The sequence below is a fragment of the Carlito syrichta genome, unplaced genomic scaffold, assembly GCF_000164805.1.
Source record: "Carlito syrichta isolate Samal-C Ts95f unplaced genomic scaffold, Tarsius_syrichta-2.0.1 Scaffold314704, whole genome shotgun sequence".
NCBI lineage: Eukaryota > Metazoa > Chordata > Mammalia > Primates > Tarsiidae > Carlito > Carlito syrichta.
Genome location: NW_007258800.1, coordinates 114,128 through 130,510, shown reverse-complemented (window position 1 = coordinate 130,510; position 16,383 = coordinate 114,128). Strand labels below are relative to the sequence as shown.

Below are 16,383 nucleotides of genomic sequence, written 5' to 3'. Positions count from 1 at the left end.
CCGGATTTATTGTAGAGATGAGGTCTCGCCAAGTTGCCCAGGCAGGTCTCGAGCCCGCGGGCTCAGGCAATCCACTCACCTCAGCCTCCCAAAGGCATGGGATTACAGGCTGAGCCACCGAGCCCGGCTTATTTTTTATTTTTTGAGTTGGAGTCTTACTCTGTTGTCCAGGCTGGCGTGCAGTAACAGCCTCAACCTTGCTGGGCTTAGGCGATCCTTTCTCCTCAGCCTTCCAAGTAGCTGAAACTACAGATGCATACCACCACACCCAACTAATTTTTTTTCTGTAAAGTTGCCCAGGCTAGTCTCAAACACCTGGGTATAAGCAGTTCTCTTACCTCTACCTCCAAAAGTGCTGGCATTATAGATGTGAGCCACTGTGCCTGACCAGCCTTGTAGTATACTTTGAAGTCAGGCAATGTGATGCCTCCAGCTTGTTTTTTTTGTTTGTTTTTTTAGGGTTGTTTTGTCTGTTCTGGCTTTTTTAAGTTCCATATGAATTTTAGAGTTAAAAAAAAAATTATTCTGTGAAGAATGACATCGATACTTTGATAGGGATTGCACTGAATCTATAGATTGCTTTGGGCAGTATGGTCATTTTAGCAACATTCTGCTAATCCATGAGCATGGGATGTTTTTCCATTTGTTGTTCATCATTGTTTTGTAGTTTTTCTTATAAATTAAATTTTCCATAATCCTTACTAAGATTAACAATAACAACAACAACCACATTTTGTGTAGTTTGACTGAACTGCTTGACCATGTTGTCCTGAAGAGAGCCAGAACCCTGATGGGCTGGATCTTCTAACTCTATAGACCCATATTTTCTTTGCCACAGATAGCTGGTACAATCTTTTTGCCTCATTAATTTATCCTGGGAATGAAATGTATTCCTATAATCAGCCATTTTCAGATGTCTTCAGCTTAGAGCAGCATCAGCCACTGCTTGCTTCATTCTTTGCAGGCCTTACTAAGTAATGAATTTGAGGTAACAAGAAGTTATCTCAAGGAGATAAGAGGCAGCAGTGGAAGCTCATAGCCTCTGGAGAAAACATATAAAGGCTTAGTTTTGGGGCAAGAGTGTTCTTAAATCAGCTTTTGTTTGAAGCAATGTATTATGATGAGTTATAAAAACTAGTTACACCAACTATTTGGATACTTGTAAACTCCCTGAGTTTTTCATACTTTTTCTCTTTTAGATTTGTGATTCTGTTGGACTGGCAAAACAGATAGCTTTGCATGCTGAACTGGTAAGAACTTGATTTTCCAGGAATGTTAACTAATGTAGTATAAAGTCTTTCATATTAACAAGTACATAAAATGATTTTGCTAAGCAAGATTAACAGTGGATGCTATTACCAATTTAGCATTTAGAATTTGGTTGAATGTCTATTGTTGAATGTAAACTATTGGTGTGCTTTCTCATGTTCAAATGTCAAAAAATTGAATGGTTACAAAGATATTAATGGAAATGTCTAAAATTTAAAGATATTTAATTCACTCGTTTTGTTCACTTGTTTTTTAGGATCGTAGGGCATCAGAAAAACAAAAAGAAATAGAAAGAGTAAAAGAGAAGCAACAGAAAGAACTCAGTAAGCAAAAACAGATTGAAAAGGTATGCAGTCCTAATCTGTTCCTTTTTTTTTTTTAACTGGTAGAAAGAAGTTTATTTCTGAATTCGAATCCAGGGAGCAGAACTGGACTCGAGGTCTTTCTAAAATGGTTCCGCCCTGGATCTTTTCTTTGTGTGGTGTTTGTGAAGACTTAATTCAGCATTGTGACTTTCATATTTGAATTTCCAAATGAAAGGCTGTTTCTACTTGCTCGGCCACTTCATAAACAGATGATTCATAGCACAGCAGAAAAGGATAACATGTTTTCTGATGTTTACATCATAGTTATATTGACATGTAATATGACTTACTGTTTAGCAAACATACCATAACTTTCGTATTCCAGTGAGAGTTGTCTCTATCAAAGCAGGTTCTTTTGAGAGGCTATATGATGATATATAATGTAAATTATATAATTATATGTGTAAAATATAATAAAATGCATATATATTTTAACATTGCTGTGAAGTGAATGCATTAGATAGATAACCCATGAGAGTGTAAGAGCCAGTTATGGGTTGTGGCATTGACAGTAGGAATAGGAAAGAGGCAACGGCTGTGAATACTTACTAAAAACAGGTAGATAATAATTGGCAATGGTTTGGATGTGTGGACAAAGAAGAAGAAAGTGGCAAAGATGACACTGAAGCCAGGCTTCCTTGATAGGCTAGACAGGGAAGGTGACACCTGATTTATTAGAAAATGAATTGGACAGGAAGGCGAAGAGGCCTGAAGAAAGGTAAGAGGAGGCATTTACTGTTGTGTATAGGAGAGGTGATGATGGCCTTTATTTGGTTGTTGGCTGTACAAAAGAAAAAGGAAAACACCAGAGATTTTAGTTGGAATGCTGGCTTTCTAGATTTCTAGGATTTCTAGAATGGTGCCAAAATTCACTTTGGTGTTACATTGGTTGTGTGTAACTTTTCTTTTCATCAAGTTGTTAGAATTACGCATACATGTATTTATGACAGAAGGATTGAAGTGGCTCTCAAGTATATATTTTAGCTGCATAGTTTTCCATTTGACTATAGATAGTTAACTTTGTTTATTTTCTGTCTTTTCCATTAGGATTTGGAAGAACAAAGTCGTTTAATAGCTGCATCCAGTAGACCAAACCAAGCCACTAGTGAGGGTCAGTTTGTTGTCCTTAGCAATAGCCCGTCAGAAGAGAGTGATTTGGGAGAAGAAGGAAAGAAGAGAGAATCAGAAGCATAAATTTATACTTGCTTTTTGATTGGTATTCCCCCCCTTGGAATTTGACAGTTTCTGTGGTGAAATGGCACAAAGTAACAACTATGTTGAAACATCAAGGAGGAGACTAAGCTTTGTATTTGCTTGTCTTAGCTTCATTTTAAAAAATAAGATTGAACTCAATGACTTAGGTTTGCATTGGTTTTTTCTTTAAACATAATATACTATGCATTAAGACTAAATTCCACATGTCTATAAGAAATCTGCTTGTCTCCCTGAAGCAGATTACTGAGGAATTACATTTGTTCAAGCATTTTTTCTTTCAAATTGTGAACTTATCTTGCACTGTAATTGGCTATGACCATAGGAAATCATTTATTCCTTAGATTTAGACATTCATGGATATGCTCCCTTTCTTTAATTAGGAATATTTTGCTGGCAATGAGGAAGCATTCAGCCGAATAAGTTCAAAACTCTTTATACAGAGAATTCTACATGTTTGCAAATATTTTAACAATATTTAATGTGCAATATAACTTTTATAAAATAATTAGAACAGAGATTTTACACTTAAGATTTCCAATTGTGGCAGGTGGTACTGTTGATTTCAGGGCACTTTGATGGATTGCTCACATTTCTCTGGTATACTACACCTGATACAAGTAGGAAAGAAGCTTGTGTCTTCAGTTCAAGATGGATACAGCCCCTGGCATTTTATGATCACCTTCTTAGCTCTCAGGTTGGGACTTCAATTATTGCTGCAGAGCAGCAATAGTTAAAAAATAAGATTTTGGAGTTTATTAAAAGAGATTTTTGTTCAAATACATTTTAGATTAGGATTGACATGTAAAGATATTGTTATAGGATGATACATTGTATTTTCTGCATTATGTGAAATAGTTTTTATTGAAAATCAAGTGACATTTCAGAGGAAGTTCTATAACAATTATGTTTCATGCTTAAAGTAAAAATTCCCAGTTTAGTTTAAGAAATGTAATCTTTTAAATTTCAGACTGATAGTCCCGGTATTTTCATAATCCCATGTTTTGATAAAGTACTGAATCATTACTTTATATCCACAAAGACAAATAATGTATGAGAATAGACTAATTTGCACTAATTATTGTAAATACTGCTACTCTTCAATTAAGTAAAAGGTCCAGTTTCATGAAAGATTGAAAATAAATTGAATACCTGGTATAGTATAGAAGTTGACCAAGGAAGGATTTTAGCCTGGTTGCCAAGGTTAAAATGACACTTCTCTACTGCCTATCTTCTATGTTAAACTTTGGTTTCTTTTTCTTTTACTACATTTTTAACATTGCTCATAGAAACTATGTTCATGTGTTTCACATGAACAAGTATATGTGTGTGTATACACACACACACACACACACACACACACACAAGTTAAATATATTGAGTAAAATATTTTACATAGTCATACATTTTCAAATTTTCAAGAGGTTAGCCACAAGGAGACTAATTTCACAAAGGAAAAAGTCTTTTGTTCTTTTGTATACACTTTTTTCAGCTTAGTTCTGAATTAGAAACGGCATTTGTTTTGGATCTCAAAATATAATTTGGCTATTTCACACTATGTATATGTATATACATTGTTTTCTGTAGGAATTAGGATAGTTTTATATAGGATTATGATATTCTTTTTATCTATGTGCCAAATGGGAGTAATGTTTATTTAATACTCTTTGACGCCTTATGCTACCAAAACATACAGCAAAAAGTAGAAATTTATGAAATACTTTTTGATAAAGTTTATTTTGTGCTAACTAAAGGGAATGCTTTCACAATAGTGTCTCATTCTCTTTGTTAAAAGTTGGAATTCCTTCTGTTGTCAGCATTTAGTCATGGCAAGTCCTGTCGTAAGACCTTTTTGAGATTAGTAAGCTTTCTGTTTCATTACCTTTTGTGTACTACAACCTCTCCTAGTTCAGATGAATCTTTCACCCTACAAGAAAGGTGGTCAATATTAGGAGGCAGTTTTACTAAGCTGGTGTTTTGCATGGAAGCAAATGCTGCCCTTTGTTAGCACTCTGGGTCAAATATAGGCTAGAATTAAAGGGTACTGGTGGACTTAGAGATGTTGGACAGACCTGTAGTTCTTTTTAAGTCATATTTTCAAAGGAATTTCCACAATAACGCATCCATGTCCATAGGTCAGATCAAAACGCATTCCAGTGCCAAATAGAAGTCATGAGTGAATTTAACAATTTTAGATGATTCAACTTCTGTTTCCTTACTATTGAACTATATGAACTATGCCATTACTGCAGATATTTAAGTATCCACTTTAATAAGCTCTTTTGTTTAAAAAAGGCTGCCTGTGGGTTCCTGCCTAATGTTAAAACTATTCTTGTTATCCTCCTTTGAAAATCCCTTCAGGCTCTGGAATGCTTTGAGGATGATTGGATTAGATTTTGGGATCTCTTTTCTCAGATTCAGACTTACACTTAATAGTTTTTAGAAATTAACAAAATTTTGTTGTTGTTTTTGTCTTTTTGAGTTGGAGACTCACTCCGTTGCCCAGGCCAAACAAAACTTTTTTAAAAGAAAAGAAATTAAGCCTGACTAATTAAGCCTGCTATGCATTCTGCTACTTATATGAGCAGTACTTTTGTAGCTATGGTAATGGCATCAGTCAATAGGAAACCAGTTGTTCCTTCTCTCTTTAGAAATTTTGGAAATTGCTAACAAGGGACTGAAACTGCTACCTTGAACAGAGTCCCCAAAGCTAGTCTAGGTTTTGGCATGTCTGCAATGATTACTTTGTGTTTAATTTCAAAAGAATCCTCAGGGTCCACAATCTAGGGGTAGTAAATGTGTTTGCATTATGCTGAGGGGGAGAGAGAGAAGGTCAGAAGCAGGTGTATCCTGAGTAACATAAAATCTTATATGGTAAAGACATCTGAGTTAATTTTGAATTACATTTGGGAACCACAGCATTTAAAATTTGAATCTTATTATAAATGTTGACAGATCCTAACAGCTAGTGTACTGCAAAACCTTCTGCCACCTGAATAAAATGAAAATATCAATGCTGGTTTTGATAATCTCCTAGCATTCAGATTGTATTTTAAATATTTAAACATACCAATTGTAGCAAGCAATTCCTTCATTTTATTTTTAGCAAGTTTGGTTTATTCTTCCATTACATTTTGTTCTTCATTAATTAATAATACATAAAGGTTTGAAACTGGAACCCTATTATACTTTTTAACCAATCTCTTGTGGCTGCACTCATGTAATTTACTTCAGTTAATATGATAACTGGGGATTAACTTATAACTAATGTGCAAAATTGCTTTGTATATTTGGTGATTTTGTAATGTAAGTGAATTGGTTAATTCTTATTTTACTGATACTATTAATCATTCAGTGTGCAATTAAAAATCATGCAACATTTCACTTTGGGATTGGCTTTGAAGAACTCAACTTTATGTAATCATGATATTACCTGTGGGGTGGAGAACTTATTTTTTTCATTTTGTCAAAAAAGTTATTTGCTGACAAGGCTTCAGGAAATATGTCGTTAGGAGATTTTTTTTAATGTATAATAAAGTTCATGATTTTTGTACAGTCTGTTTGTATGCAATATTTGATATATACTGTGGATTTTATTCCCCCAAGTAACTTCAGATGTTTGTAAAACAATAGGACTTTTTCCTCATCAGTTATTACTCTATAAATTATACATAGCCCCACTCCAATTCCACAGCAGCTAAAAATGAAAAAAAAAAATGTCCCTTGGGAAAAGTTTGGTATGGGAGCAAATTTTTTTTTGTTTTGAGTTGGAGTCTCACTCTGTCACCCACACTGGAGTGCAATGGCCGCTCCCAGCCACCGCAGCCTCAACCTGCTGGGCTCCGTGATCCTTCCGCCTCAGCCTTCCGAGTAGCTGGAACTACAGACGTGCGCTACCACGCCCAGCTAATTTTTGATTTGTTGTAGAGATGAGGTCTTGTCAAGTTGCCCAGGCAGGTCTCAAACCCGCGGGCTCAGGCAATCCACTCACCTCGCCCTCCCAAAGCGCTGGGGTTACAGGCTGAGCCACTGAGCCTGGCCAGGAGCAAATTCTTAATTCATCACTGGTAACTTTTTCTTTTACGCAAAGAGACTTCAGTAATTACCCTAGACATGTTATAGGCGATGTATACTTGCTACTGTTTTGGCCTCAAAGAAATTCCTCCAATTTAAAAGGCATGTATGCTAGTGTAAGTAGCTTGGATATATAGTTTTAATACTAATGCATATTTATTCCATGTGCTCTTTATAGTTTCTTAGAGCACTTAGTTCTTTTCTTCTGCAGGGAGTTTTATGTTCTAATTTGTTTTGAATTGTTATAGAAATGTATATATAATTTCAGAAGGTATAGGAGTAGATGAAATTAACTTTAGAATTATGTAATTTTTCTGATATAAGTGCATATATGCCCTAAATATATTTATTATTGACATACATATAATTTATCACTTGCTTATAAGCATACACAATTTGATTTTAAAAAATAAAAGCCATATTAGCTGTTTTATAAATTTTTTAATGTAAAAAAATACTAAAAATAGTTTTAAGTCTGTGTTTACTAAAGTAGTCTATGTAGCCTTGAATCCCTATATTAGAAAGAAATCATATAGCTTCATTTTTCCTAAATGCTTAAAAAAATACTAAAACTAGCTGGGCTCGGTGGCTCAGCCTGTAATCCCGCACCTTTGGGAGGCTGAGGTGAGTGGATTGCCTGAGTCCGCGGGTTCGAGATGCACCTGAGCGGCAAGATCTCATCTCTACAATAAATCAAAAAATCAGCCGGGCGTGGTAGCGTGCACCTGTAATTCCAGCTACTCAGAAGGCTGAGGCGGAAGAATCTCGGAGCCCAGCAGGTCGAGGCTGCGGTGGCCGGGAGCAGCCACTGCACTCCAGTCTGGGTGACAGAGTGAGACTCCAACTCAAATTTACAAAAAAACCCCCTAAAACTAAACATGTAAACTTCAGGGCTGTAGCTGACTGAGCTGTGTTAAAATGGACCACATCATCCTACCTGTCCGTTGTTCCTGTTGATGTGCCATCTAAATGCAACACGTGACTAAATTAACATCTCGGTTTCTTTCCTCACTTTCCACATATACAAACCCTTGCTTATGTGTAGCATAGAATATATAGAAACAAAAATTTAAACTGACGTTTTATAACTGCTATCAGTGAACGCCCCCATCCAGTACCAGGCGAGGTTCAGTATAGAAACCATCATCTGTCATCCATTTGGAAACAATTCCCGTTCCAGCGATTACGTTAACCAATAAATGGTAAGCCATAGGCATACCATTTTTTAAAAAAGTGATACATTTTTCCTATTAATAACTAAACTTCAATTGGTTTTATTTCAATTAACTGAATTACCCCACCTCTGTACTTGGCTCTACAAGGAAACAGTGTCAGACACTAAGCTGATATTGGGATTTTTGCACAAGAACAACTTAAATTCTAGGTCATGTACTGGAGTCATCATATATTCAATTGAATCACTAAGACATACAGTAGGTCTCCTTATCCATAGTTTCACCTTGTATGATTCCATTTACCTATGTATGGTCAATTGTCCTAAAATCTTAAGTGGAAAATTCCAGAAACAAATTCGTAGGTTTTAAATTGCACATTGTTCTGAGTAGTGTGATGAAATTTGCCATCTTGCTTCATCCCATTTGGAACATGAATCTCTAACCAACCTACCCACCCTGTACAGTATTTATGCACAGTCACTCACTGCTTAACGACAGGCTTAATGAGGGAGATACATTCTGTGAAATTTGTTGTTAGGTGATTTCATTATTGTGCACATGTATGAGTGTACTTACACAAACCTAGTATAGTATAGCCTGCTACACACCTAGGCTATGTGGTACAGCCAATTGCTCCTAGGCTACAACCTGTAAGCATGTAACTGGACTGAATACTGTAGGCAACTATAATACAGTGGTAAGTATTTGCATATCTAAACAGAAAAGGTATGGTAAAAATACAGCATTATAATCCCATGGGACCACTATTGCATTTGTGGTCTGTTGACTGAAATGTCATTATGTGATGCGTGACTACATAGGAAAAAAGAGCTTAAAAAAGGATTCTGTACTATCCACAGTTTCAGGCATCTACTGGGGGTCTTGAAATGTATCCCCTGAGGTTAAGGGGGACTACTGGTTATATATGTACTTTTTTATTAAAAAGATAAGAATTATTTTCAGAGGTGCATCTATATTTTGAGCACATTGATAATGGATTCACAGATTAATACAGCATTAGAACTGGTATATTTCAGTTAATGGAAATCTTTGCTATTTGGGTTTTCTTTTTTTTTAACTGCCTTTTAGAATGCTGGCCATTTATATGTTGAGAGGCTACATTCAGAGCAATGAGATTTTAGTTGCTGGATAAAGCAAAAAACATGAATCCTACATAACAAGTCAAACCTTAAATTCAGTTGCAAAATTATACCTTTTATGCTAGAATGGTTTGATTACCAGGTTCCTGTAACAATTCCTTGTCCATAAAGGTCATATTCTTTGTAAAGGACATAGGCTTTTAGACGATTGGGTAATGGAAGAAATGACATGAAGACAGGGCAGCGCAAATGTAAACGTCCCATACACTTCCGGATCTTTAGGCGACACAGATGTTTCAGGGAGCGAGGATTTACTAAAATGGAAGAAATAGACATTAACCAAAAGGGAAAATAATTGCTTTATTTTTTAGTATTTTAGGGTCTTGTTAGCAAGTGTATTCGATACATTTCGTTCATTTGCTGTGACTAAATGGAAAGTCAATAGGGAAATCACTTTTCAGTTCTCATTGTAACCCTTATCCTGGATACGGTTTCAGAGCCATGTCAAGTTAGATCGAAAGACACACATAAATTACAGGTTTGGCTTGTGAGAACTAAAGTTCTTAAATCTGCATATATTGCCCCCCTACCTGACCCCTCAGTAGCAGGCTTAACTGAAGATCACACCAAGGAGGATATCCAGGAAATTTTTATTTTGACTTATATGCAATTTTGAACGAATTTGACTTGGATAAGGATCATCTGATACCCTATAAAGAGGGTAGCTTTTTCTCATCCCTACCATTTCGTAGCTTTTAATTCCAGTGTCTATTGTGTTCCTTCATAGCCATGGTTTAGGTGAATTGGGATAAAAGTGTTACATACTTGTCTAATAAGTAGCTAGCTAACTAACAGATTATATCTCCTGGGAAATGGTAATAAGTACAAATTAAATGTAGTTGTTGGTAACATTTTTTAGATAACAATAGCATTTTTCTGGTTTTTTTCAGTCAAGCTTTTAACCAGAAGAGATGAGTGTTCTAATTTTTTTTTTAAAAAGAATATAATTAGCATTTTGGTAAGTCTTCTACAAGAAAGATACTCACTTAAGATAAAATGTATTTCTGACCACAGCCCCTGTTTTTGGAGCACAGCTTTCAACTTTGAACAGATCCGAACTTGATCAACATAATCAAGCATCACTCGAACAACCTTTCCAGACAGATGTTGCAGCCATGACAAAGTTATTACCTCACAGAACTGAGGGAGAGAGAAAACTATGATAATAAATGAATAGCACTAAGTATCTATGGTTAAGCATAGTAATCAAAAGAACACTAAGTTCAGTCAGGAACCAATGTCTCAAGTTCCTCATTTGTAAACTAAATTCTTGAGCAAGAAAATCTCTTGGCTCTAACATTTGGGAAAATTATTTACTACTGTGTCTTCAGAACCTATAGAAGATGTAATGGTGTGCCGGAGACTGTTACATAATATCTGTTAACCCCTGTGGTTGACCCATTGGCTGTCCAAAAAAAAGATTACCTTGCCAGCTTCACTTGCAGCTAGGTGTGGCCACCTGACTAAGTTCTAGCCAGTGAGATGTAAGTGGAATCGTGATGCAACTCCCAGAAGGTCCTTAAAAAGGAATGAGGTATATGCTGCTTCCTCCTACTTTCCTGCTGGCTGGAATGTGGATGTGAGTTTCTTCTATGTATCATGAAGCTGTCCAGTAAGAATGCTATTTACGCCTGGCCTTTATTTATGAGAGGGAAGTGAACCTTCTTGTTAAAGCTACTCTTATTTTGAGGTTTTCTATCATTCATAACCAAATCCTACACTGCTATATAAGGGATAAGATAGTTCCTGTCTTTAATTTACATGCTCTTAGACAAAATGCCCAGATGAGAAGTCAAGTAATACTACATGAACAGTCAGGAAATGACATAAGATGAAAATACGTCTATTGCCAAGCTAATGATGTGGAGAATAAGTCCTACATTAATCACCTAAAAATAATAAATCATTCAATATTAAAACAATTTGCCTTTCACTTTTCAGCATTGATCCAAAGTGCTTTCTCTAATTCACCATTTCATTTGTATTTTCAAATCGTGTTGAGTTCAAGTGTTTATACAGCATCCATTATGTGCTAGTCATAGATCTGTAAGCTGAGGAAAGTGAAGAACAAGAACTTGTGTTCATGTATTTGGAGGAGACATGATCAGTAAAATATTAAAATGATAATTTCAGAAAGTGGCAGATGCTGTAAAAGCAATGAGCAGTATTGCTGGGTGCAGTCGCTCACTCCTGTAATCCCAGCACTTTGGGAGGTGGAGGCGAGAGGATAGCCTGAGCTCAGGGGTTCAAGACCAGCCTGGGCAACTTGGCGAGACCTCGTCTCTACAGTAAAACAAAAAATTAGCCAGCCATGGTGGTGCACACCTGTGGTTCCAGATACTTGGAAGGCTGAGGCAGAAGGATCGCCTGAGACCAGCAGGTCAAGGCTGCAGTGGCCGTGAGCATGCCACTGCACTGCAGCCTGGGTGAGAGAGTGAGACTCCAACTCAGAAAAAAAAAGAAAGAAAAAAGAAATGAGCAGCATGATAAGAGAATGACTGGGGACAGAACGTCCTCAGATAAGGCGGACTGGGACAGGCCTCTGGGGAGGTGACACTTGAAATGAGACCTGAAGGGTGGCAGCCATTTGAAAAGCTGGGGTAGGAGCTTAAGTTGGAGAAAAGAGAAGTGACCGACTAGGTAGGGGAAAACTAGCAGACATGGTGTGATGAAAGCTAAGAGGAAAAAATGTCTCCAAAGTGGGGGCGAGGGGGAGGGGCCAACTGTATTTAGTGTGATTCTTTATTCATCAGAAGGGTGACCAAAAGAAACCACTTAATCCAATGTTAGAGCTAAAAGAGCCCAAAACCTAGACCTTTAGCTATATAACTCATTCAAGGAGAACACATAAGTGGAATTGAAGACTGCATTTATTCTTCAAAGTCTTGCTTGGGCAGTGGGTGGGGGGCCTCACTTAGGTAACTTCTGACAGTGCTCGTAGAGTCAAATCATGTTTTCTTCTAAACTATTTCTGTACCCTTTGCATCATCCTACTACTGTTTATTTTACCATATCATAATTATTATATATTTGTTATAGTAGAATCTTTTCAACCATGAGCTTCTGGAGAGAGTAGATGGAGTCTTATTTATTACTCTAGTTCCAGGACCATGTATAATGACTGTTAGGTAATACAGCCAAGAATGTGGACTTACCTTAGTATCTTTGATAACTGTAGATGTCCAGCCTTCAAAAGTATAGGAAGGATGAGCTTTGTCCCCATGAGGACAATCAAAACATCGCTCTGTGTCATACCCATAATTCAACAGCATTCTGAGCATGATCTCATCTTTCAGTGTGTACTGCAGTGCTGATGGGAAATGTAAAGGGTTAACTCTGCAGAAATAATTGACGTTGGCCCCGTGCCTTAGTAGCAGACTTATCAGCTCATAGTTACCCATCCTGAGAGCCACCTGGAGGCAGTTAACTGGGTCTTGATTAGGCAAAGCTCCAGCACTCAGAAGCAGCTTAACTGAAGAGAGGTCACCATTTGATACAGCAAAATACAATGCAGACTTCCTTTGGTCATCGTAGTGTTTGCGAATTCTCTGATGCAGCATGAAATTCACATCAAATCCAGCCTGGATGAGAAGCTCCAGGCACTGAGGGTATGCTCCTGCGGCTGCGCAGTGAACTGGACTGATCCCACTCTGCTTAATGGCAGCAGGATCCGTAACTGGAATCAGTATCTTGAGAGCTCTGAAAAATAATTTCAAAGTGCATTTTAAAATTGTTTTTGTTAAGATGCAGCACTGACCTGTTTATGAATTTTTAATATTAACACTGGATGGTATTACTAATCAGGTGGTATTTAGAACTCCTAACCAAAGAAAGCATAATTCCTTCATCCAGAAGTTTATATACCAAGTAAAATTGAATGGAACTACTGTTGAGGTTATAATTACAAAATTCAATTAGCGCCCTCATTTGAGACCTGAGGCATCCCATATTGCCTAAGGACCTGATAAAAGTTTTATGTCTCTTCAGTGGCTACAAAGGATGCCTGACTTTGCCACTTTCTAGCTGGTCAACAGTTCTTATCTTTAAAAGAGGTGTTTAGGTTGTAGAATCAGAGCTAAAGAATATCAAGTTACTAGAAGAGGCTCAAAATAAAAGGTAGTTATTACTATTTCTATTATTTACCATAATATATTTGAACTTACAATAAGTGGCCCCTGTCAGCTGCCACATGAATGGGCAGGTGGCCTGAATTCTTAGGGATGTTGGCATCAGCTCCATACTCTAGCAAGAGAGTCACAGAGTCTGGATTTCCTCCACTAGCAGCTTCAAGTAGAATGGAAGAAGAATCAGAGGCCTGACCGTGAGCATTAGCTCCTAAGAGGAAAAAGAGTCTTGTCATGTAAAAATTATTTTCCCTGTATTGCTTAAGCAGTCTTAAAAATATATCATCACCACCAAAAAGCAACTGGTGAGCACCCACTTGAGCAAAGCAACAAGAATCAAAGAAATAAAATATGTACCTCCTACTCTCAAGCAGCTTATAAGCTAGTTGGAGAGGGAAATGGCACAGGTAGTTTCTAAATTACAAGTAGGTTGGCTTTTGGAGTAATAGTATATGTTGTTTTGAACTTGAAAGTTCCGCAGAAGATTTTTTTTTTGAGTCGGAATCTCACTCGTCACCCAGGCTAGAGTGCGGTAGCATGCTCACAGCCACCACAGCCTCATCCTGCTGGGCTCAAGGGAACCTTCTGCCTCAGCCTTGCAAGAAGCTAGAAACACAGGTATGCGTCACCACTTTCAGCTAATTTTTTTTGAGTTGGAGTCTCACTCTGTCGCCCAGGCTGGAATGCAGAGGCACACTCACAGCAACCCCAGTATCGACCTGCTGGACTCCAGCGATTCTTCCACCTCAGCCTTCCAAGTAGCTGGAACTACAGGCGCGTGCTACCACGCCCAGCCAATTTTTTTATTTATTGTAGAGATGAGGTCTCACCAAGTTGCCCAGGCAGGTCTCGAACCCGCGGGCTCAGGCAATCCACTCACCTCGGCCTCCCAAAGCGCAGGATTACGGGCTGAGCCACGGAGCCCAGCGCTTAATTTTTTTTTTTTTTTAATTGTAGAGATGAGATCTCACCAATTTGCTCAGGCTGCTCTTGAACTTCTGGCCTCAGGCAATCCTCTTGCCTCTGCCTCCCAAAGTGCTGGGATTACAGGTGCAAGCCACTGCACCCAGCAAAATACTTTTATAAAAGGTAGTTTTATTTCTTACCAACCTACAAAAGCCCACTTAACTCATAACATGTTTACATATAGGATGGTACTAATAAACCTATTAAGCTATATCACCATGCCATCTAATGATGTTTTGGTGGAAAAGGGCATTTATTCTGTTTTAACTTGTTCTTAGGGACCATTCACAGTAAAAGACAATAAGTAATTGTTTTTAACCGAAGTTAGGAACTGCTGATAGTCAAAAAGATAATTGGTAGTACAGGTTGAGTATCTCTTACCCAAAATGTTTGGAACCAGAACTGTTTCGAATTAGGGATTTTTTTCAGATATTGGAATATTTGCATTATACTTACTGGTTGAGCAACACTAATCTGGAAATCCAAAACCAGAAATGCTCTGAGCATTTCTTTTGAGCATCACGTCAGTACACAGAAAGTTTTGGATTTGAGAGCATTTTGGGTTTCAAATTTTCAGATTAGGGATGCTCAACCTATACCTTGTATGCTAAGTGTCATGTGAGTGATGTGAAAAATGAGAGTACAGGCAAAATGTCTTCCAGTAGATGGAGGACTGGGGTTGTGAGGGAAACTGAGAGAAGAAAGGAATTTGGGTCAATTGTGAAAGGCTTCTCAGTAAAACAGACTCTAAAGAGAGTGTAGCATTTGGATGGATGGACGTTGAAGGGAATATTCTAGACAAAATCACCACTCATATTAAAAAGATGAGCTGGGGCCAGGCTCGGTGGCTCAGCCTGTAATCCTGCACCTTTGGGAGGCTGAGGTGAGTGGATTGCCTAAGCCCGCAGGTTCGAGACCTGCCTGGGCAACTTGGCAAGACCTCATCTCTACAATAAATCAAAAACTTAGCCGGGTGTGGTAGCGTGTGCCTGTAGTTCCAGCTACTTGGAAGGCTGAGGCGGAAGGATCGCCTGAGCCCAGCAGGTCAAGGCTGCGGTGGCCGGGAGCCTAGCCACTGCACTCTAGTCTGGCTGACAGAGTGAGACTCCAACTCAAAAGAAAAAAAAAAAAAAATGAGCTGGAGCCGGGCACAGTGGCTCACACCTGTAATCCTAGTACTTTGGGAGGTGGAGGTGAGTGGATTGCCTGAGCACAGGTGGTTAAGACCAACCCGGGTAACTTGGTGAGACCTCCTCTCTACAAAAAAACTAAAAAATTAGCTGGATGTGGTGATGCATACCTGTAGTTCCAGCTACTTGGAAGGCTGAGGCAGAAGGATCACCTGAATCCAGTAGGTTGCTGCAGTAGCCATGAGCGTACCACTGCACTCCAGCCCGGGCAACAGAGTGAGACTTCGACTAAAAAAAAAAAAAAAAGAAAGACAGTGCAGCCTGGGCTACACGGCAAAACCCCTTCTCTCTAAAAAATTAAAAAATTAGCTGGGTACAGTGATATGTGCCTGTAGTCCTAACTACGTGGGAGGCTGAGGCTACGGTGAGGTGGTTACCCAAGAGCCCCATTCCCAGAATGCACTAAGAAATCTAATAAGCCTTCATTTATCGTGTGCTCACTACGTGGTGATTCCTTTATGTATATAATAATTTCTAAACTTCACAACAACCCTTAGAAGTAGTTACTAACATCCTCACTTTAAAGATTAAAAAACCGGCCTGGCTCACACCTATAATCCCAGCACTTTAGGAGGCTGAGGCAGGAGGATCACTTGAGCCCAGGAGTTCAAGAACAGCCTGGGCAACATATTGAGACCCTTGTTGCTACAAAAAGTAAAAAAAAAAAGAAAAAGAAAATTAGCTGGGTATGATGGTGTGCACCTGTAGTCCAGCTACTTGGGAGGTGAAGGCAGAAGGATCACATGAACTCAGGTCAAGGCTATGGTGAGCTATGATTGTCCCACTGCGTTTCAGCCTGGATGATAGAATGAGATTCCGACTCAAGGAGGAAAAAAAAAAAAAAAAAA

General features: G+C 38.2%; 2 protein-coding genes across 2 annotated transcripts in view; one reads left to right on the top strand and one right to left on the bottom strand.

Moving 5' to 3' along the window:
• The window catches only part of APPL1 (adaptor protein, phosphotyrosine interacting with PH domain and leucine zipper 1), a 30,867-nt gene extending 27,195 nt beyond the window's left edge, over positions 1-3,672 (top strand). Inside the window, exons 19-21 of the mRNA XM_008071748.1 lie at positions 1,200-1,250; positions 1,526-1,615; positions 2,682-3,672. Coding sequence (XP_008069939.1) covers positions 1,200-1,250; positions 1,526-1,615; positions 2,682-2,828 — 288 coding nt within the window. The 3' untranslated portion in view covers positions 2,829-3,672. The remainder of the gene's footprint in view (positions 1-1,199; positions 1,251-1,525; positions 1,616-2,681) is intronic.
• Positions 3,673-9,330: 5,658 nt separating this feature from the next.
• ASB14 (ankyrin repeat and SOCS box containing 14) overlaps positions 9,331-16,383 on the bottom strand; it is a 20,242-nt gene continuing 13,189 nt past the window's right edge. The window contains exons 6-9 of the mRNA XM_008071747.1: positions 13,419-13,590; positions 12,411-12,954; positions 10,242-10,395; positions 9,331-9,509 (exon numbers count right to left, since the gene is read on the bottom strand). Of these exons, the coding sequence (XP_008069938.1) occupies positions 9,331-9,509; positions 10,242-10,395; positions 12,411-12,954; positions 13,419-13,590 (1,049 nt within the window). The remainder of the gene's footprint in view (positions 9,510-10,241; positions 10,396-12,410; positions 12,955-13,418; positions 13,591-16,383) is intronic.